Genomic DNA, 21,964 nt, shown 5'->3' with positions numbered 1-21,964 from the left:
TTTAATTTTTCTGAGGTGCCCGGGTTGAAAACTGTGTTGTCCCAGTTGTGTATTGGACACGATGTGGGCTGCACGACCGCTGTCTGGGACCTCCTGTTGTGTTTATTTACAGCCCTGGTATCACCGCTAGGTACCAGGGCTATTATGTCACGCTGCCTGCCTGCTGCCACACTCACACTACTCCTCCATTCCTCCTGCTGCTGCTGTCTGTCTGTGTTTCCCACTGCCAGGGTACACAGAATTACCTTCTGCTGCCACACTGCCACCAGCTATTACGTCAAACAATAGCTGCTCACATTACTCCTCCATTCCTCCTGCTGCTGCTGCTGCTGTCTGTCTGTGTTTCCCACTGCCAGGGTACACAGAATTACCTTCTGCTGCCACTCTGCCACCAGCTATTACGTCAAACAATAGCTGCTCACATTACTCCTCCATTCCTCCTGCTGCTGCTGCTGTCGGTCTCTGTTTCCCACTGCCAGGGTACACAGAATTACATTCTGCTGCCACTCTGCCACCAGCTATTACGTCAAACAATAGCTATATATCTGTGTAATTGGTTGTACAAACAAAACCAAAAAACCATAAAAAAAAAAAAAAGGTTTAATTTTTCTGAGGTGCCCGGGTTGAAAACTGTGTTGTCCCAGTTGTGTATTGGACACGATGTGGGCTGCACGACCGCTGTCTGGGACCTCCTGGTATCACCGCTAGGTACCAGGGCTATTATGTCACGCTGCCTACCTCATTGACTGCCTGCTGCCACACACTCATCCTCCTCCTCCTGCTGCTGAATTTACCTCCTGCTGTCTGTGTGTTTCCACTGCCAGGGAGCACATACAATGGCGCTTCCAACATGCGTGCGCCACCAGCTATTTGTTACGCTCAAAAATAGCTGCATTTCTGTAAAAAAAAAATTGAAAAGAGAAATAAGTGAAGAAGAAGACGATATAGAAGAAGATGAAGAAGATGAAGAAGAAGAAGATGAAGAAGAAGAAGATGAAGAAGAAGAAGAAGGAGAAGAAGAAGAAGGAGAAGAAGATGAAGAAGAAGAAAATGAAGAAGAAGATGAAGAAGATGAAGAAGAAGAAGATGAAGAAGAAGAAGAAGAAGGAGAAGAAGAAGAAGAAGATGAAGAAGAAGAAGAAGAAGATGAAGAAGATGAAGAAGAAGATGAAGAAGATGAAGAAAAAGAATAAGAAGATGAAGAAGAAGATGAAGAAGATGAAGAAGAAGAAGATGAAGATGAAGACGATGAAGAAGATGAAGAAGAAGAAGATGAAGAAGAAGAAGAAGAAGAAGAAGAAGAAGAAGATGATGATGAAGAAGATGAAGAAGATGAAGAAGATGATGATGAAGAAGATGAAGAAGAAGAAGATGAAGAAGAAGAAGAAGAAGAAGACAATATAGAAGAAGAAGAAGATATAGAAGAAGAAGATATAGAAGAAGAAGAAGATAGAAGATAAAGAAGAAGAAGAAGAAGAAGAAGTATATACAGTACTGAACAAAATTCTGGACACAACTTCTCTTTTCACCTTTTTTTTTTTTAAAGGAACATCCCCACATAATCACTTGCTGTTGTTACTTGGAAAAAAAGATGTTTCTTGCATCATTCACCCTCAAAACAAGTGTTGGAAGCTATTTAAGGCCAATTCGAATAGTCAGCTCGAATAATGAGCTCGAATACCGACTCGAATAGTGAGCTCGAAGTCCGAGGTCGAATCGAATAGTAAAAATTATTCGACTCGAATATTCGACTGACCTCGAATAATTTACTATTCGAATTCGACCAAACTCGAATTTTAAAAAGGGGTATTTGAGCACCACTAGTTGAGGGAGGGCCCTTCGGGGCCCCTCTGGCCCAAGGGCCCCGATATGGTCGCTCGCTCTGCACCCCCTATTGCTACACCCCTGGAAACAACTACACTAATCAGTTTGCTCTCTTCTCAATACACCCCTAAGTAGGGGGGTTCTGCAGGAATAAAACACTTTCTTCAGAGCTGAATTGGAAATGTCTGTATCAGATAATAAGCCGTGCTGACTGTAATTGTGCAGACATTCACATGCAATTGATCTCATCTTAGATGTAATAAGTCAAGTGCGGCAACTTGTGGTACCACATCCTTGCTCAACAGTAGTCAATCGTATTAAAAGCTTTTTGATGAACAGAATCATAAAACTTTAATCATATAATAAAAGTAGAAGAACAAAGTAAATTTGCATAAAACATTATACTTGGCATGAAATCAGTTACAGTGATCAGTAGTGTAATAACCATTACAACAAGGGAATCAAGTGATTCATGGGTTTAAGAGTTTTATAAGTAAGCTCTGATAATTGTGTATAATTTTAGTATATAAGCTCTATACAATTTTATCATGCTCAATGTACAGTCTTCAATGAAATTATCAGTGAAACTATAACTTATCATCTCTTGGTGAAAAGTCTGTCTTCTCTTCTAAATGCCTCGGGTTCTTGTTACTTCTCTCCAGAGACGGTTTAAGTGAGTGCACCTTCCATGACACGTAGCTCTTTCTGCCAAAGCTCCATGTAGCACCACAATGCTGATTGTAGTAACTGCAACTGTTAAATAGCTTTTCCAGTGACCATATTGCATGAAGATCCTTTCAGCCAAACACTTCATGTGACATGTAAGTCACATAGAGGAATCCATCTTGGTCACGATGTTCAGTATACACTTCTAGCATTGTCATCGATAAGCAGGCCATTTGATTTTCACTGACCATTACACAAAGGGAGCTAGATGGAAGCAGGGAAAGTCTGCTCCTGTTAAGATAAACAATTCTGTTAAGGGATACACGACAGCAAATTGACTGCTTTGTGGTAACTGACCGTTTCACATGTTATACATCATAATAGTGTGGAATTATGGTAACTATCAGAACATTGTATATACTAGCAGTGGCGTTGCTAGGATCCTAAGAGATGCGAGGCATTTTTAGGCACTCCAGCTGAAAAATTGGTGGTGCCATGCACCAGAATGTGGGTGTGGTCATGGGTGGTCATTTACATGAACATGACAGCAGCCTAAGTAGGTTGCCCAGCAAAATGTTGGATGAAGCCCCCCTTTCCATTAAAACAATAAATAAATAAATGCAGCATATCACAAAAATAGGCACTGTCACTTAAACTTAACTAGGCAGAGTTACTTGGCTTCTGTGCTGACTGGTCTGGCTTTCTGCTGGGCGGGCTGGCCTGCTGCCAGCTTGTCTAGCAGCCCCTCCATAGCATTCCCTGACCTTGTAGTGGACCCACTCCCATGCTCCCACAGGCCTCCCATTGAGGCACCACAACTCCCAGCATGCCCCATAGAGGCACCACAGCACCCAGCATGGCACCACAGCACCCAATATGCTCCTAGAGAGGCACCACAGCACTCAGCATACCCCCCATTGATGCATCAGAGCTCCCAGCATGCCTGACATTGAGGCACTACAGCTCCCAGCATGCCACCATAGAGGCTCCAAAGCTCTGACTCTCGCTGGAGGACATCCGGGGCACACCAGAATGGGAGCAGGAAAAATGGCGTACAGCTCCTGCTGACAATTATGGCGCAGCCATTTTATTGAATGTAAAACGCTAATTACCGGGGCACACAGACAGAGGGAGAAAAGGATGCCACTGGGATATCATCATCATACTGTATGTTTGTGCTATACCATAGTGGTAAGGAAACAGTCTAAAAAAAGAGTTTTGCAGGTTCGAACCTGCTCTTCACTACTTTTTTTTTTAAATCAGCACTATTGTAATATTATTGTAACATTTTTAAAATAGAAGTGTGAACACAGAATAAGGATAAGAGACAAAGAATTGGTCCCTGCGAACTGACCAAAAATAGCGGTGATTACTCAGAGAGAAGTCACAGAAAAAAAAAAAGTAGTGAAGGGCAGCTTTGAACCTGCAAATTGTTCATCCTAGTCTGTTCCCTTAGCGCTGTGCTATACCAGCTGCAGGAAAGTAACCAAAAAGAATAATTAAGTACTGGTGTCCGTGGTAATGAGTGTCTGTAGTGTCTGGAACGTCTCTGCCCTCCTCCCTTGTGCTCCTTATTGGCCAGACTGGGGAAACATCTAGCAGAGGCCGCCTCGGATTCCTCTCTGTTGCCATGGATTTGGACGCTACCAAGAAGGATTCCCGGAAACGTGAGAATGTAGCTGTAGAGAAGCCCCTCTGCATTCTCTAATGGCGCACCGATCCACCGATAAATGTATCTTAACCTGCTGGGCGGTCTGGACGAGCTCAGCTCGTGCAGTACCGCCGGAGCCTGCCGCTCAGGCCCTGCTGGGCCGATTTGGCTCAAATAAAAAGCAGCACACGCAGCCGGCACTTTGCCAGCCGCGTGTGCTGCCTGATCGCCGCCGCTCTGCGGCGATCCGCCGCGAGCAGCGGCGAAAGAGGGTCCCCCCAGCCGCCTGAGCCCAGCGTAGCCGGAACAAAAAGTTCCGGCCAGCGCTAAGGGCTGGATCGGAGGCGGCTGACGTCAGGACGTCGGCTGACGTCGATGACGTCACTCCGCTCGTCGCTATGGCGACGATGTAAGCAAAACAAGGAAGGCCGCTCATTGCGGCCTTCCTTGTTTATTCTGGGCGCCGGAGGCGATCGGAAGAACGCCTCCGGAGCGCCCTCTAGTGGGCTTTCATGCAGCCAACTTTCAGTTGGCTGCATGAAATAGTTTTTTTTTTATTAAAAAAAAACCCTCCCGCAGCCTGCCTGGCGATCTTAATAGAACGCCAGGCAGGTTAAAACGCTATTTACATGTTAATACATTAAAACGGTAAACAGTGTTTTATGATACATTTATCGGTGGAATGGTGCGCCATTTTTTCCCCTGCGCCACTTTTTACTGCATGCCACCAGAATAGATCCGTGGCATTTGCAGCTTTAAGTCTAAGCTGCAGGGCCGCACAACACAGCACACAAGTGATTCCCCCCACCCCCCCTTTTCTCCCCACCAACAGAGCTCTCTGTTGGCGGGGTCTGATGGCTCCCCCCCGTGTTTATTTTTTTTTAAATAAATATTATTGTTGTTGTTTTTGTAAAAAAAAAACCTGTTTCTTTAATTATTATCCCTCCCTCCCCAGAGCCAGCCAATTATGGCGATCGGCTGTCATAGGCATCTGCCTATGAGAGCCGATCGCTCTCTTGTCCCCCAGGGGGACAGCCGTGTCACACGGCCGTCCCCAGTGCAGCGCTGCTGCTGATCGCAGCGCTGCACAGAATAAATAGACGGCGTGATCGCCGTCGGAGACTGAAGAGGGGGCGGAGCTCCGCCCCCCAAGCAGGAGATGCACGCGCAGCCTGCGCGCGATCTCCTGCAAAACAGAGCCCCAGGGCTTTACGCCGATTGGCGTTAGGAGGTCCTGGGGCTGCCGCCGCGGCCACGCCCATTGGCGTGACGCGGTCGGCCGAAGGTTAAAGAAAAACAATGCAATAAAAAAAGGCTTAATTTTTACAATAATTATGGATAAATGATTTAGTCAGTGTTTGCCCATTGTAAAATATTTCCTTTCCCTGATTTACATTCTGACATTTATCACATGGTGACATTTTTACTGCTGGCAGGTGATCCAGTGGAAGGAGATGCTGCTAGCTTTTTTGGCAGTTGGAAACAGCTGTAAACAGCTGTTATTTCCCACAAAGAAGCAACAAGGCTCCCACAGTGTGATGCCAGAAATATGGTTCTGACATCACACTGTGGGAGGGGTTTCACCACAATATCAGCCATACAGCGCCCCCTGATGATCCGTTAGTGAAAAGGAAAAGATTTCTCATTAGAAAGGGGGTATCAACTACTGATTGTTATGAAATTCAATTCTTGGTTACGGTTTCTCTTTAAAGGGACAGTATGGCGAAAAATTGTAAAATTTAAAATATGTGCAAACATATACAAATAAGAAGTACGGTACATTTTTTTCAAACGTAAAATATGCCATAAATTACTTTTCTCCTATGTTGCTGTCACTTACAGTAGGTAGTAGTAATCTGACAGAAGCCTCATAGGGGATTCTCAGGGATTTATTTATTTTCAAAAGCACTTAGTGAATGGCAGTTGCTCTGTCCAACTGCCAAAAAACTGTGCAGCGAGCAGGGAAGCTGGCCAGCATCATTGTTTAATCCTTTTGAAGGAATATCTTTATAAAGAATAAAAGCCTTGCTGAGAATCCCCTATGAAGAGATGGACTAGTCCAAAACCTGTCACTTCTGATTTCTACTACCTACTGTAAGTGACAGCAAAATAGGAGAAAAGTAATTTATGGCTCATTTTACTCTGGAAAAAAATGTACTTCTTATTTGTTTATGTTTGCACATATTTTAAATTTTACAGTTTTTCGACATAGTGCCCCTTTAAGTCCCTGTTGCTCATCTGCTGCCCCATTAACTAAGCATCTGGGAGCCTCCTTTACTAAGACACCCAGATGTCCCTCCTGTAAATAGTTCTCTGCTGGACTGCCACTGTTGCCTGTTGCTACCCAACACTCCTTTGCTGACATTGCCAGCTCCATCGGTGCCAGCCCCTGCAGTGAAGCTCCTCGCAGGAGCTCAGCTGTGCAACCCCAGCCCTGTTGCTACCTGTCTCCCAGCACTAACAACCATCACGAATGTCCGCTGCTCCTCACCACTGGGACTCCATTGTTCTGGAATACAGGAAGCCCTTGCAAAGCATCTTTAAACCTTCCACCAGGAATTGGTGTGGACCAATGAAAATGCACTCTGAGGAGTTTTTTCATTGGCAGCATACTGGTAAGGCTGTTGCATTTGATGTGGCATTTGAGCCCTTGCCCAGGGTTCAAATCCTGGCTCAAGCCAGTATGTAAAACAGTAAGGAGTCTTTAGACAAGGCTCCCTAATGATCCTGGTCGCCCATGGAGCATGCCTCAAGTGGCTGCATCCCTGATGCGCTTTGAGTCCATCAGGAGAAAAGCGTGACACAAATGTTCATTGCCTTGCCTATTAAACTGACTATTCAGTCCTCCTCGGGGAGGATTCTTATTGGTTGTGACCATGAATAAGTTCAAAAGTGACCCTATTTACCTAGAAGTAGATGGACATCTAGGGGTCCCCTTATTAAAGGAGGTTCCTGGATTCTATCATATGTCCCCCTTGGACCTATCCCCACATGAGGGCACGGGAGGTTAGGATCTGCCTAGTTCCTGATATGGACAAGGGCTTTATAGGAGAGGAGGAGGAAATGTTGCCCCTCCCTTACAGAGCCTCCCATATTATGTACCACTAGTGACCTTTGCCCGTTACGTGCTAGGTCTGTCACCGTGCGCCTGCCACGCGCACCCGCCCCTCGCACTCAGGTCCGTCGCGTGCACACCCGCCGCGCACGCCCGCCACGCGCAGTCACCCACACGCCTGCCCCTTCCATCCTTTCAGTGTCTCTGCATCCCTCCCTGCACATGCGCAGTACAACAAAACACATACACAGGGACATGGGACGTAGAGACACTTGGGTTTTACTATAGAGGATGTGTGCTTGCACAGATTAGTATGGCATTGCCTCCTGTAGGTTGACTCCGATATTTTGGCTATACCAACCTGCATGGGTAAGAAGGGGTAAATTAATGCTTTGTAGCAATGTGAAGTGACAGTGCCAGGAGAGCCTGCCTTGCAGCGGCAGATGTTGGATAAGCGCCAGGGACCTTTTTGACTTTAACAGTGGCTAGCGGTTGATGGGGGATGGCAGCTACAGACCTGCCAAATCTCCCTATGGAAGGCGCTGAAGCACAGCACTACAGCACAAAAGCTCACTCTCCATCGCATGGCACATAGAAGTAATGCTTGAGTTAATAGCTACTGTTCACCTGACAAATGCTCTTTATGCATGGCCATTGCACAGGTATAGCCGGCAATTGGATTTTCCAGTAATCCTCATGTGATAGCCATGGCATACTGTAAGCTACTTATCACTTTGAATAGGATAAGATCCACTGTTTCTTCAATTTCTCACATAATCATTTTCTTTATTTAAAGTGTACCAGAGACAAACTGAATTAAAAGATTTATACATACCTGGGGCTTCCTCCAGCCCCATCCGCACGGATTGCTCCCATGCCACCATCCTCAGTCTTCTCCCTCTTCTGCACCAGTTCCTGTTAGTTCGGCCAGTCGCAGCCAGTCTGAGCGAGCGCAGTGCACTCCCTCTAGCGGAGAATAGTGCTGCGCCTGCGCAGTACCAGAGGCGTAGCTAGGGCTTTCAGCGCCCGGGGACAAAGACTATTAATGCGCCCCCTAAGGTGAATGGTGAAAAATGGGGCACGGCCACATAATGAATGTGGGCGTAGTTATGGGTGGAGCCAAATGTACAGGAAGTTAGCAGTAGTGTAAGCTGCGTACAGCTCCGCCTACCACCTGTTAGCGACGATATGACGGCAGCGGCGGTAGGTGGAGCTGTACGCTGCTTCTTCTGCCCAATCAGTAGCAATCTTATGTATGACAGGGCGGCACGCTGTGGATCCGGCCCCCGCCTCCCTCCGCATTAAGCATTGCAACATTGTTACACTCGCCGCCACAGCCGGGCCGAGGCTGGGCAGGTTCCACCCTCTGAATGTTGGGCTATGGGGGCGCAGGGAAGAGTGCCTTACTTCTGTATTCTCTCCCCACGGTCCCAATCCTGTCACTGTGCCCTGCTATTCCTTGCTCCTCGCCCCCGGCAAAGTATGGATCACAGCGGCCAGCGGGCGTACGAAGATTACAGCACACTTAACTCACATCCTGATCTGCAGGCTACAGTCTGGGAGCTAGAGGTCCAGGTGACAGGTCTCTTCTGTCTCCTCTGCAGCGCCACTGCTCACATGCTTCCTGATACACTATACAGGAAGTATGCAAGCGGCGCTGCAGAGGAGACCGAAGAGACCTGTCACCTGGACCTCTAGCGTCCGGACTGTAGCCAGTGCAGATGTGAGTTAACTGAGCTGTAATCTTCTTACGCCCGTTGTGATCCATACCTTGCCGGGGCTGGGGGGCGAGGAGCAGGGAACAGCAGGGCACATGCTGATGCTATAAGTTGAAAAAAAAATCATTAAAAAAAAAGAGACAGACATTGTACCTAATCGCTGCCTGCTCTCCCCCAACACTACCAATCCACCCCCCCCCCCCCCCCCGTCCCAGGCTCATCCACCCTCCCTCCCTTAGTAGGTCTCCTATAAACAATTTATGGAACCTGTAGGAAGGTTGGGTATAGATTGCGAGGAGGTGGAGGGGTAAGAGGGTAGAGGTGGAGGGGTAAGAGGGTATATATGACATGATGATAAGTATGTATGTCATATATAACCCCCCCCCCCCCCCTCCTTCAATCAACTATATACCCAACCTTCCAGCATGTTCCATTAACTGTTTATAGGAACACATGAGATGAGACAGATATACCTAATCGCTGCCTGCTCTCCCCCAACACTACCAATCCCCCCCCCACCCCCCCCACCCCCCCCCCCAGGCTCACGCTCAGCCACCCACCCTCCCTCCCTCTGCCAGGCTTCAAGTTCGCTCACCGTCAAATATGCCTGTATAGGCAGACATTGCTGTGCGGTGTGCGCTGCCTCTGGTCCTGGGCTGCCTGGCTGATTTAAATCTGGTCCGGTCCGGCTGCCTCCACCTGGGCTCCACGCACGCTGTCTAGCCTCTAGGAAGGATAGAGCTGGCTCGCTGGCGGCGCATCTCTCTCTCTCTGGCAGCTCCCGCTCTGCGCAGCGTTCCACTCGTGTGGACGCTGCGCGGCGGTGACGTGACGTGTGACGTCACTGGTGACAACATCACTGAGTGGTGACATCCGGCCCGGCGCCGCAGGCGCCGAGGATAAGATAAATGTAAATATATATATATATATATATATATATAAAAAAAAAAGACACTGCAGCTGGGCGCCCTTGGGGACCTAGCGCCCGGGGGCACTTGTCCTACCCCGACCCCCCCTAGCTCCGCGCCTGCGCAGTACTATTGTCTGTCAGAGAGAGATGGAGAGAGCGCACTGCGCTTGCGTCAGACTGGTCGCGACTAGCCGAACTAACGGGACCTGGGGCAGAAGTGGGAGAAGACTGAGGATGGCGGTGTGGGAGGGATCCATGTGGATGGGGCTGGAGGAAGCCCCAGGTATGTATAAATCTTTATATAAGTTTGTCTCTGGTTTCCTTTAAGCACTTATCATATCTTTTTGCAAGATTTTCAATCCCTTTGTTATAGTAGCATCCCACTCCTTACATAGGATTTGAAAGAATTAAACTGGGGGGGAGGGGGGGGGGCTATATGTTAATGCTACTGAACCAACAGTTACCAGTGTTCTGCAGTCTTCTTAAAGGAATAGTATCAAATAAATAATTTTTGTGCTAACATTAGTAATGGATGTAAAAGCATTTTTAAGAAAGGACCAAGCATATATTTTTGTCATATAATGCTTTTTACATCCCAGGTACCTGCACGTCAGGGTACCCTGAATTAACTGACGGCGTCGGGACAGAGGAACAGTCCACATTCATAGGGGATGCCGCTGATGTAAAATCTGAGCGGCACAGTGTATATCCTGGCTCCGCCTCCTCTCCCAACACGCAGTTAGGTTTGAGGAACGAGAGACAACTTCTCTCGCTCCTATTATGCTGCCCACCTCCTCCTCAATGCAAGTTTTAAGTGAGGCGGCTGTTGCAGAAATTGCTATTATGCCCGGCAATAGAATGTAAGAAGAGGGAGAGCTATCTCCCTTCTCTCGCTCCAGCCCTGTACCTTCTGTGCACGCACTGAGTCTGCCCCGTCATTGTGTGTTGTGGTTGATATGCAAAAGCAAACTAATGCAAAAGAGGGCTAAAGTGTCCCATTCTGCAGCGCATCATCTGTACTAAAACATGCTCAAATTGCTCTGCAGAATGGAATGTTTCTGCTCCCCTTTAGTGATGTCGCGAACCTCTGTTTTTTGGTTCGCGAACCCCGTTCTCGAACTTTCGCGGAAAGTTCAGTTCACGCAAACTTTCGCGAACCGCAATAGACTTCAATGAGGAGGCGAACTTAAAAATGTAGAAAAATTTTCTACCGGCTGGAAAAATGATAGAGAACATGTTTTAAGGGATCTAATACCTAGAGGCAGACATGATTGAGTGAAATACACATCAAAAGTCCCAGACAAAAATCTAGATTTCACATAAACCCCTATTTTAAGGTCACAAATCTCATTCAATGTTCAATTACAGGCCTACACTGCTTTACAACATCAGGCAGTGTATCTCTCCCTCCTATCTCCTCCCAGGGGGAGGAGGGTCTCATCTTCCAGGGATTTGTAGAATTTCAAAAGCCAGCTTATATACCTTGGCCAGGAATTGAACCCAGGTCTTGGCCGGGAATTGAACCCAGGTCTGAGTGCTTGGTAGATAGTTCTCTTAACCGCTATACCACCACCAACACTACATGCTGAAGGCAGCCTAGCATGTACCATTATGATATATCCAAGAGAAAAATGAGCTTGCTTAAAGATTTGTAGGCTTTCAAAGGCCAGCTTACATACCTTGGCCAGGAATTGAACCCAGGTCTGAGTGAATGGTAGATAGCTCTCTTAACCGCTATACCACTACCAACACTACATTCTGAAACCAGCCTAGCATGTACAATTATGATATATTCTAGAGAAAAATTAGCTTGCTTAAAGATTTGTAGGCTTTCAAAAGCCAGCTTACACATACCTTGGCCAGGAATTGAACCCAGGTCCGAGTACATGGTAGACAGCTCTCTTAACCGCTATACCACCACCAACACTACATGCTGAAGCCAGTCTAGCATGTACCATTGTGATATACCCAAGAGAAAAATGAGCTTGCTCTCTCTCTCTCTCTCTCTAGGACTTGATGGTTTTAAGCTGAAAATTCACTTCAATGACATCAACGGATACCAGCAGAATTTCACAGGCAATTTCGGAATTCTGCCAGATTGAAAAAGCAATTCCGTTCCGACCAAACGGAATGGAATGACCAATTTCAGCCCAAAATTGCGGAAAATACAATTCCGCGGAAAGCGGTGACCATCCGTACTAGAGAGAGAGAGAGAGATGAATCTACATGGCTATCTGGGGTTCTCTTCGGACAACTGTTGAACACAAAAGGCAAAGCCATGCCTGGGTGGGCTTGAACCACCAACGTTTTAGTTAACAGCCAAACACGCTAAGCAATTGTGCCACAGAGACTGTGTACCGCAAAGACTGTGCACGCAGTTGCTGTTGAATGATTTTATGGGGATGTATGTGTGTCTTTTGGAGGAAGGAAGTAAGTCTGCTCCAAGAAGTTTCAACATGTAGTGTTGGTGGTATAATGGTTAGGATAGCAGCCTACAGAGCGGTACGCCTGGGTTCTATTCCTGGCCAATGTGAGTTGGCTTTTGACATACTACACATCCTTAACCTCTTGCCGACCGCGGCAGCCCCAGGACCGCCTAACGCCAATTGGCGTAAAGTCCTGGGGCTCTGTTTTGCAGGAAATCGCACGCAGGCTGCGCGCGCATCTCCTGCTTGGGGGGTGGAGCTCCGCCCCGCCTTCAGTCTCCGAGCGGCTATTGCCGCTCGGGAGACTGTTAGACGGCGTGATCTCCATCTATTTACTCTGTGCAGCGCTGCGATCAGCAGCAGCGCTGCACTGGGGACAGCCGTGTGACACGGCTGTCCCCCTGGGGGACAAGAGAGCGATCGGCTCTCATAGGCAGAAGCCTATGACAGCCGATCGCCGTAATTGGCCGGCTGTGGGGAGGGAGGGAGCGAGGGAGGGAAGGGATTTAAAGGAAGAGGGTTTTTTTTAAAAAAAAGCAGCAACAAATATTTATAAAAAAATAAATAAACATGGGGGGAGCGATCAGACCCCACCAACAGAGAGCTCTGTTGGTGGGGAGAAAAGGGGGGGGGGGGGAATCACTCGTGTGCTATGTTGTGCGGCCCTGCAGCTTGGCCTTAAAGCTGCAGTGGTGTGATGATTTGCTCAGCTGCCTGTGCAGGCAGCCAGCCTTTTGACCATTGTGTAGGTTTGCATGCTGCAGGACTCTGGAAAGAAGAGCTTCTGTCAGTTTTGCAGCTTGTGCTTGCAGAGGAATTTGCATACGTTGTCATGCAAATTGCCTGGCCACATTCATTGGAGGCGTGTACTATAAGTACTATGTCTTTCCCACAATGCTTCGCTGTTCATAAGGATTTCGTCCTATGTAACACTCCTGGTGGGGTGTCAGCCTTGCTCTCTGTTTGAACATCAGCTTAGAGTAATTCCTAAATCTGCGCTAGGCAGATTTCCCTAGTGCAGTTAGGATTGTATTATCTGTATTGCCTGTTCTGTCTTGTCTTGCCTGCTGCCATTGTCCTGTCCCTATGGTGGTCGACAGGAAATGGTTCTGATCTCTGTTCTTGGAGTATAGCTGGTGCAGCGGTTGCTACCAGCTATCTCTTCTGTTCTGTCTCCTGGGATCGCGCTAGCTACTTTTCGCTAGCGCTGGGGATCCTTCTGTTCTGTCTCCTGGGATCGTGCTAGCTACTTTTCGCTAGCGCTGGGGATCCTTCTGTTCTGTCTCCTGGGATCGCGCTAACCACTTTTCGCTAGCGCTGGGGATCCTTCTGTTCTGCTACTCTGTACCTGGATCGCGCTAGCCACTTTTCGCTAGTGCTGTGGATCCTGTACAATTCCCTGGAAGATGAGACCCTCCTCCCTCCGGGAGGGGGGGAGGAGGGGAGGAAGTAATATAAGGAACAAGCCTAACTAAACTCTCCCTAGCAGAGTCTGTCAGCAGCTGTCCCTTAACTACATAGTGTAGGCAGACTAGTGAGTAAAACGGCACAAGGACCTTGCCTTTTATAAGGGGGGGTGGGGCTCTATGAGGGAGTGCAGTCTGATTGGCAACAATGTGCCTGCTGACTGTGACGTAGAGGGTCAAAGTTCTGCTCAATAGAGCATTATGGGGCGATTCGAACTTCCGGGAAAGTTCGCCTTCGCAGGCGAACGCGAACCACCCGAAATTCGCCTGGAACCGTTCGCCGGCAAACCGTTCGGGACATCTCTACTCCCCTTTGCCTAGTTTGCCATTGCATAACAACCGGATACCTCCAATGACGCGGCGGACACAGTGTGTTCAGAGAAATTTATGACAGGAGCGAGATAAGAGGGGAGACGCTCTCGGCTCCTGTTACATCCTATTGACAGGCATATTAGCAGAAATACACAAGACAGGAGGGCGAGAAGCAGAGCTGGATTAAGGCTGAATGGGGCCCTAAGCAAAGTAGCAGATTTGGGCCCCCCCTCGAATATCTGAAATATATATATATATATATATATATATATATATATATATATATATATATATACACACAGCATAAAGAATGGTAGTGCGCCTTCTGGACGGGTGAGAAGGCTATGCTGTGCACAGTTTGAATAAAAGGCGTGTGTGGCCCCTTGTTCCATTGGTTTGGGGGTGGGCTAGGGGGATACAGACAGCAAATGATACAACTAATGGGGGGCTGATAAAGTTTGCCCAGCCCAATTTACTTTATTTAGGCCTCTTTTCCACGGACAGTTGATAGGCAGTGAAATGCCTCTCAAACTCTCACAACTGCTCGCTGCTGCCTGGCAACTGCTTGCTGCTGCCTGATAACTGCTCACTGCTGTCTGGCAACTGCTAGCTGAGCACACAGTTCAACTGTCCGTGGAAAAGAGGCCTTAAAGGGAACCTTAACTGAGAGTGATATGGATGTTTCTTTTTAAACAATACCAGTTGCTTGTCAGTCCTGCTAATCTCTTTGGCTGCAATAGTGGCTGAATCACACACCTGAAACAAGCATGCAGCTAATCCAGTCTGACTTCAGTCAGAGCATCTGCATGCTTGTTGAGGGACTGTGGCTAAAAGTATGAGAGACACAGGATCAGCAGGAGAGTCAGGCAACTGGTATTATTTGAAAAGGAAAAATCCACATGCGTCTCAGTTTACGTTTCTTTTAATATGCTCTTTGTAGCTGCAATTTTTTTACAAGTTGTCCCCTTCACAGGTGAGAGAAGTTCTCAGCTCCTGTTACATCATATTGGCAGGCATATGAGTAAATTCTACAGTGGCCACATGAGTTACAACGTGTGGGGGGAAGCTTTAACACATTTTTACCCTCAGCGTCGACACCTACAAAAGTGGGCTATTCCTCTGTCCACTGCTGTCTATAGGAAACTGTAAAACAGGTTTCTTGACAAAAAAAGCATTACATGACAAAAATATATGTAGAGTCCTTTATTTATAATGCTTTTACATCCGTTACTAATGTTGCCACAAAAATACATTCTTCGATAGAGTTCCTTTAAGCTATGCAGGGAGAGAAGATATGAACTTAGCTGCCCCTACACACACACACACACACACACACACACACACACACATATACATATACACACACACACACACACACATATACACACACACACACACACACATATACACACACACACACACACACACACACACATACACACACACATACATATACACACACACAGACACACACACACACACACACATATACATATACACACACACACACACACACACACACACACACACACACACACACACACACACACACACATACATATACACACACACACACACACACACACACACACACATATATACATATACACACACACACACACACACACACACACACATATACACACACACACACACACACACACACATATACACACGCGCACACACACACACACACACACACACACACACACACACACACACACACACACACATACATATACACACACACAGACACACACACACACACACACACACACACACATATACACACACACACACACACACACACACACACTCTGCCATCTCACCTGATCATATTGACGAACTGTCCCATGGTGATTTCTGGAGGGACAAGAAACTTTATTTTTTGAAGTTGAGGCAGCAATTTTTCTCGACTACTTCTCTCAACTACAACCTGGAAAATAAAAAGTGAAAAGAAATGTTAAACTAGTCTGGTCTAACGCTGGGCAATATATAACCTTGAACGAGAAACAATTTTAACCCATTAAATGCTCATACTGTTTTTATACCATAGATCAGTGGTGTACCTAGGGCATTTGACACCCGGTGCTGGGTATTAAATGACACCATCCCACCAAAAAATGAAAAGACGCCAATACGACTTGCTTAGCATGCCTTGGCGAGTAATACCAGGTATTGGTGCACCTGGTATAGGTAACCTGGAATAGCTGCCCCCAGTATAGGTAGCCTGGAATAGTTGCCTCCAGTATAGGTAGTATAGCCATAATGCGCAGTGTCTATAATGTGGCAGCGATTAGGAAGCCTGATAACCCCTCTTTAGCACAGGTAGCCAGATGACCCCCCCATTTATAGTATAGGTGGCTAGATAACCCCCATTTAGAATAGGTAACCAATATGATCCCCAATTACAGTATATATAGTCAGATCCCCCTTCAGTGTATATAGCCAGACCCCCTTTAGTATATAGTCAGTGTATATAGCCAGATTCCCCTTTAGTATATAGCCAGTGTATATAGTCAGATCCCCATGGCCGTATTTCTGGCAAGGCCACATAGGCCATGGCCTAGGGCACCAGATAAACAAGGGGCGGACTGCAGGCAGCCAGTGGACTTTATTTGCAGATTAAGTTCCAAACAAATGAAAGGGGTCAGGCCAACCACACTATTTGAACCAGCTGGCAGCTGCCTACGCTGTGCTGCAGGCAGTTGCACTCAGTTAAAGTGGATCAGAGATGAACTTTTACTTATTGCATAATTGTGTCCCTTTTTATATAGTTTATAGGGCATTCCTCAAGCCAAATACTTTTTTGTTTTTGTTTTAATACTTTAATTCCCTATAAACCTTAACAAGCCCTCAGAGTGCCAAGGCATTTTCAGACAATAGCAAGGGCTTACAGGAGCTCAGTCTGGGCGGGAGGAGGGCGAAGTGTTACTAGCCATTGATTTCAAAGGCAGAGGGGAGAAGGGAGAAGGAGAGGGGGCGGAATTTACACACAAGAAAGCTGATAGCATCTCCAGCCCTTAGCCTGTGACAATATGACAAAAAGAACATGGCTGCCCTCATTGTATCACAGGAATAAATAATCATACACTTTTGCAGCTAAATATGCTGTGTAAACTATCTAAACTTTACATAAGATATATAGACAAGTTACTTGTTATAGTTAGTGTTTCATCTCAGATCCGCTTTAACCAAGCATGCGCAAACAGTGTGTGATTAGCAAGCAGCCAGACCTGGTCCACTGACCGGGCGGTTACGGAAGGGTATGTCAGGCGCGCACATGGTGTGGGGGATGAAAGAACCCAGGGCAGCACCAGCGAATAGTACAGAATACAGAAGGCAGCCTATCATAGTCCCCATTTCCTGGTTATTGATTGGCCAGTGGTGGTCCACGTCACTTTACCATGGAGACTGTAGTGGGTATGGAACTTTTACGCATTGCCCACTCCACCCACTGTCCAACTGTGGTAGGATACTGTGTTGTTAGGGGCGGCTGGTAAAAGTGGGCCTTGGGTGGTAAGAAGTACAAATCCGGTCCTGCAGATCCCCCCTGTATATTAGCCAGTGTATATAGTCAGATCCCCCTGTATATAGCCAGTGTATATAGTTAGATCCTCCCTGTATATGGCCAGTGTATAGTTAGACCCCCCTGTATTTAGCCAATGTAAAGTTAGATCCCCCTGTATATAGCCAGTGTATATAGCTAATGTATAGTTAGATCCCCCTGTATGTAGCCAGTGTATAGTTAAATCTCCATGTATATAGCCAGTGTCTAGCTAATATTCCCCTCTATATAGCCAGTGTATAGTTAGATCACTCTGTATATAGCCAGTGTATAGTTAGATCCCCCTGTATATGCTTTTCGGCGCTGCTAGATTTGGGCGCAGTGCCACTCCGCCACTCTGTCACTCAAGCAGAGATGCGCGCGCATCGGTGCATGAGATCTCCTGCGAAAACCCAGCCCCAGGACTTGCCACCTTTCGGCGTTAGGCAATCCTTGGGCTGTCACCCTCCCGAAGCCGATCGGCGTTAGGCGGTCGGGAGGACATTAAAAAGGAGCTGTCAGCCATACTATCTCAGGAAAAAAAACACAAATATAAGTAGATAAATACTTGCTCTACTTTCATAACATACAGGGGTTGGACAAAATAATAGAAACACCTTGAAAATCAACAAAATATATTTTAATATGGTGTAGATCCACCTTTTGCGGCAATTACAGCCTCAATTCTCCGAGGTATTGACTCATACAAATTGTGAATTGTTTCCAAAGGAATTTGAGCCCATTCTTCAGTTAAAACACCCTCTAGTTCTTTTAGAGATGATGGCGGTGGAAGTTCACATCAGGGCCGTTTCTGTGCGCTTTCCACAGCGCACTGCCCTGTGCGATCAGCAAGGTATTGATTTTTCAATGTAACTAAATGTAGCTGGTTCACATCTATGCGCTGCGCTGAGCAGCGTTACAAAAACGTAGTGTTGCATGCATTTCTGTGCGCTGAGCTGTAAAGCGCACAGCAATGCAAGTGAATGGGTCCGCTTTTTTAGCGCATAGAAGCGCGTACAAGCGCATAGAAGCGCATGCGTTTTTTTACCCCTAATTGGAGAAAAAAATACATTTACATACAAAAACAAAGTTTTATTGACAACTGCTGCTGCTACAGTAAGCAAAACGTGCTTTAAAGAAGCGCAGCGCAACGCACAGAACCGCGCACTAAAGCGCGCACAAGCGCATGCGGTTTTTACCACGCGCTTTCACACGTTTTTCAGCGCAGCAGATGTGAGCATAAATGCTCAATAATGTTAAGGTCTGGGGATTGTGGTGGCCAGATGAGATGCTCAACTTCATTAGAATGTTACTCGTGCCATTCTTTAACAATTCTAGCTGTATGGATTGGGGCATTATCATCTTGAAAGGTAGCATTACCCTCCGGAAACAGTTCTTGAACCAGAGCATGAACTTGGTCGCCCAAAATTCCTAAATAGTCTCGGCTGTTAATTCTTCCATGAAGGGAAATCATTGGCCCGGCGTATTTTCAAGGAATAGCACCGCAGATCATCACAGAACCCCCGCCATGTTTTACGGTTGGGAGAAGGCAGCCTGGATGAAATGCTTCTTTCGGCTGTCTCCAAACATACACTCGGCTGGAGGTTGGAAATAAGGTAAAGATGATTTGTCATAGAGAATCACACTTTTCAACTGCTCGAGGGACCAATTCTGGTGGTTTCTACACCACTCTAAACGCTTTGAAACATTTTTCTTTGAGAGCAGAGGTTTTCTAATTGCAGTTCTTCCGTGGAAACCAGATTTGGGCAGCTCCCAATGAATGTTTTTGTGGAAACTGGGTTCTGTGGGTATTCATTCAGCACTGCAGTGATTTTAGGAGCCGTGGTCTTGCAAGCTTTTCTAACAATTCGATTTTTGAGTCTGACGGTCTCTCTTAGACAACTTCGACTTTTGGCCACAACTGTGCTTTGCTGAGGACGTTTTTCCTTCTCTTTCAAAGGCAGTAATTAATTTTGAGACAGTACCTCTCGAAATCCCAAGCATTCGGGCAGTTTCTGTTACAGCAGCGCCTGCCATATGAGCACCAACAATTTGGCCTCTTTGACAGTCTGGGAGATCTGCCATTTTTATAAATTATGACCAAATTTGGTTTAAATATCTGTAAAAAACAATTATTTTAATTAAACATATCAAATAACAAAAATAATAAACAAAAAAAATTAACATATGTCAAGTTTTGATTGCTTAACACATGTTCAAAGATTATGATGTTAGGTGTTTCCATTATTTTGTCCAATCCCTGTATGTATTGCACTGTCCACGTTTTGATTTGAGTAATTTTTTTATAGTAAAGAAAGAGAAAATCCTTCTTAGGATTCTCCATTTTAACTGTGTCAATCTTGAGGCCAATCCTGATGTCATTTCCTCCCTTACTCTCCTCTGCCTGATTGTGTATGAATTGCCCACCCTCCTCCCAGTCTTCAGGCACTTCCACCCAGCTCTGCAAAGGAAAGTGCATTGACTCAGCATGAGAAATATTGGGCAATCAGAGAGGAACAGAGGTGTGGGAGGGGGAAACAGGAGGGAAAGAGGCTTCAGCCAATCAGGCTGCATTAGCTAAGTCTGAGGAGAAAGTGAAGAAGCAAAAAAAGACAACCCAGCATGCCCCACAACTTCCTTTGTGCGGCAGATATACCAAATAAGAGCCAGGGAAACTGAGGAATGTTGTTTTATGGATAAAAAAAGTAAGAGTGATTTTAAATTTTTGGATTGCCTGGTTAGCACCCTTTTTACTTGTTTACCATATAAAAATAAAGAATAGATTTTTGAATGTATGCCCAACAGTTACACTTTAAATATCTAGGGATCTTTTTGACACCTACCTATTCCACTCTATACAAAGAAAATGTCCCCTCTTTGATACACACTATTTTACAAGGTCTTCATAAATGGACGTCCTACAAAATGTATTGGATCGGATGGATTCACTCCCTTAAAATGAATATACTACCATGTCTACTGTATTTTTTCGAGACCCTTCCTGTCCAAGTACCTCCCTTGCAATTTTACAGCATTCTTTTCTGAAGTTTGTGTGGAATAATTCTTGTCCCAGGGTTCGTGCCTCAGTCCCATTGGCGTCCACGGAACAAAAGGGTCTGGAATTGCCTCACCTAAAGCTCTACTATCAAGCTGCCTAAAGGCTCATATACAATACACATGCAATATAGCGGGGTTTTAAATGAACAATCAACGTTTATTCTTCAGTGTTCAAATTTCTTCTAGATTGCAGACAGGTACCACAAGAACCACATACAGGACTCCACATCAAAACAAAGGACTGCCTGACATGTGTTTCACGGCCAAAGACCGCTTCCTCAGAGGCACCCAGTACATACACAAATCAAATGCTGGTTCATAGGTAAAGTCAAATCGCAATCTGTAAGGAGCAGTAGATCTGATCTCCTAAACGGGACCCAGGACACAGAGCGCATCCATGGAAGATAGGCTCATACACTTATCCAACTTAATGCACAACCAACCGCACATCAAGACCAACTGTAACGATTGTGGAATTCTCTCCGTGATCAGCGCACAAAACGTGCGCTGACACTACAGAAATCCTCCACAAGCGTATAATTTGCGGGAACCCAGCAAAAGGTGCAATGCACCTGTAGAGGGAAATTCCTGTCGACAGGGGGAGCTGTGGAGTGCAGAGGAACGGCTCCTCTGCCCTGCCACACACGCCAGACAGGAATTGCACGAAGGGAAGAAACGCAGGGCAAGATAGCCCTGAAAGAGAGAGATCAAAGCGACAGAGGGTATGTGTGTTCACCAAACTAGTCGCCACCCTGCGACGATGAACACACAACCAGGAAGACAAAGCGAGAAGGCAATCGCCGGAGATGGCGATTGCTAACAGAGACACAAGACCGAATAAGCACAGATGAGGAATGTATGTATGTCCACCAATCTAGCCGCCACCTGCGACGGCAGACACACAACCAGGAAACCGAGTGAGAACGCAATCGCCTGAGAAGCGATTGCGAATGAGATTGAGCAAAGGGACAGATTGTATGTGTGTGCACCAAACTAGTCGCCAACCCGCGACGGTGCATACACAACAGCAGATATGAAGTAGGAACGCAATCGCGACAGAGGCGATTGCCAGAAGTGACACAAGGCTACAGCAAGGCAGAGCACGAGAGTAGCAAAGGCACAGCAAATCATACAATGAGGAGATACGGAAAATAACAAACGCTAGCTAAACGCGAACACCGCACTCATTCGCAACAGTGCACGTGTTTATGCGCGGTCCCCGCATGATAAGCACAACAGAGACAAGCACGCCTAACTAACCACCGATAGACAAACATGAAACAGAGGACGCCAACGCTTGCTTAACGGTTACCTCACCGAGCCTCCAGCAAT

At 46.4% G+C, this 21,964-nt stretch overlaps 1 protein-coding gene across 1 annotated transcript in view; it reads right to left on the bottom strand.

The window, feature by feature from the left end:
* Positions 1 to 2,293: 2,293 nt before the first annotated feature.
* Positions 2,294 to 21,964, bottom strand: part of LOC137538188 (microtubule-associated proteins 1A/1B light chain 3C-like) — a 182,355-nt gene continuing 162,684 nt past the window's right edge. The window contains exons 3-4 of the mRNA XM_068260207.1: positions 15,858 to 15,964; positions 2,294 to 2,781 (exon numbers count right to left, since the gene is read on the bottom strand). Of these exons, the coding sequence (XP_068116308.1) occupies positions 2,622 to 2,781; positions 15,858 to 15,964 (267 nt within the window). The 3' untranslated portion in view covers positions 2,294 to 2,621. The remainder of the gene's footprint in view (positions 2,782 to 15,857; positions 15,965 to 21,964) is intronic.

This window comes from Hyperolius riggenbachi, chromosome 11, assembly GCF_040937935.1.
Source record: "Hyperolius riggenbachi isolate aHypRig1 chromosome 11, aHypRig1.pri, whole genome shotgun sequence".
Taxonomy (NCBI): domain Eukaryota; kingdom Metazoa; phylum Chordata; class Amphibia; order Anura; family Hyperoliidae; genus Hyperolius; species Hyperolius riggenbachi.
This window is presented reverse-complemented; position numbering and strand designations above follow the sequence as displayed.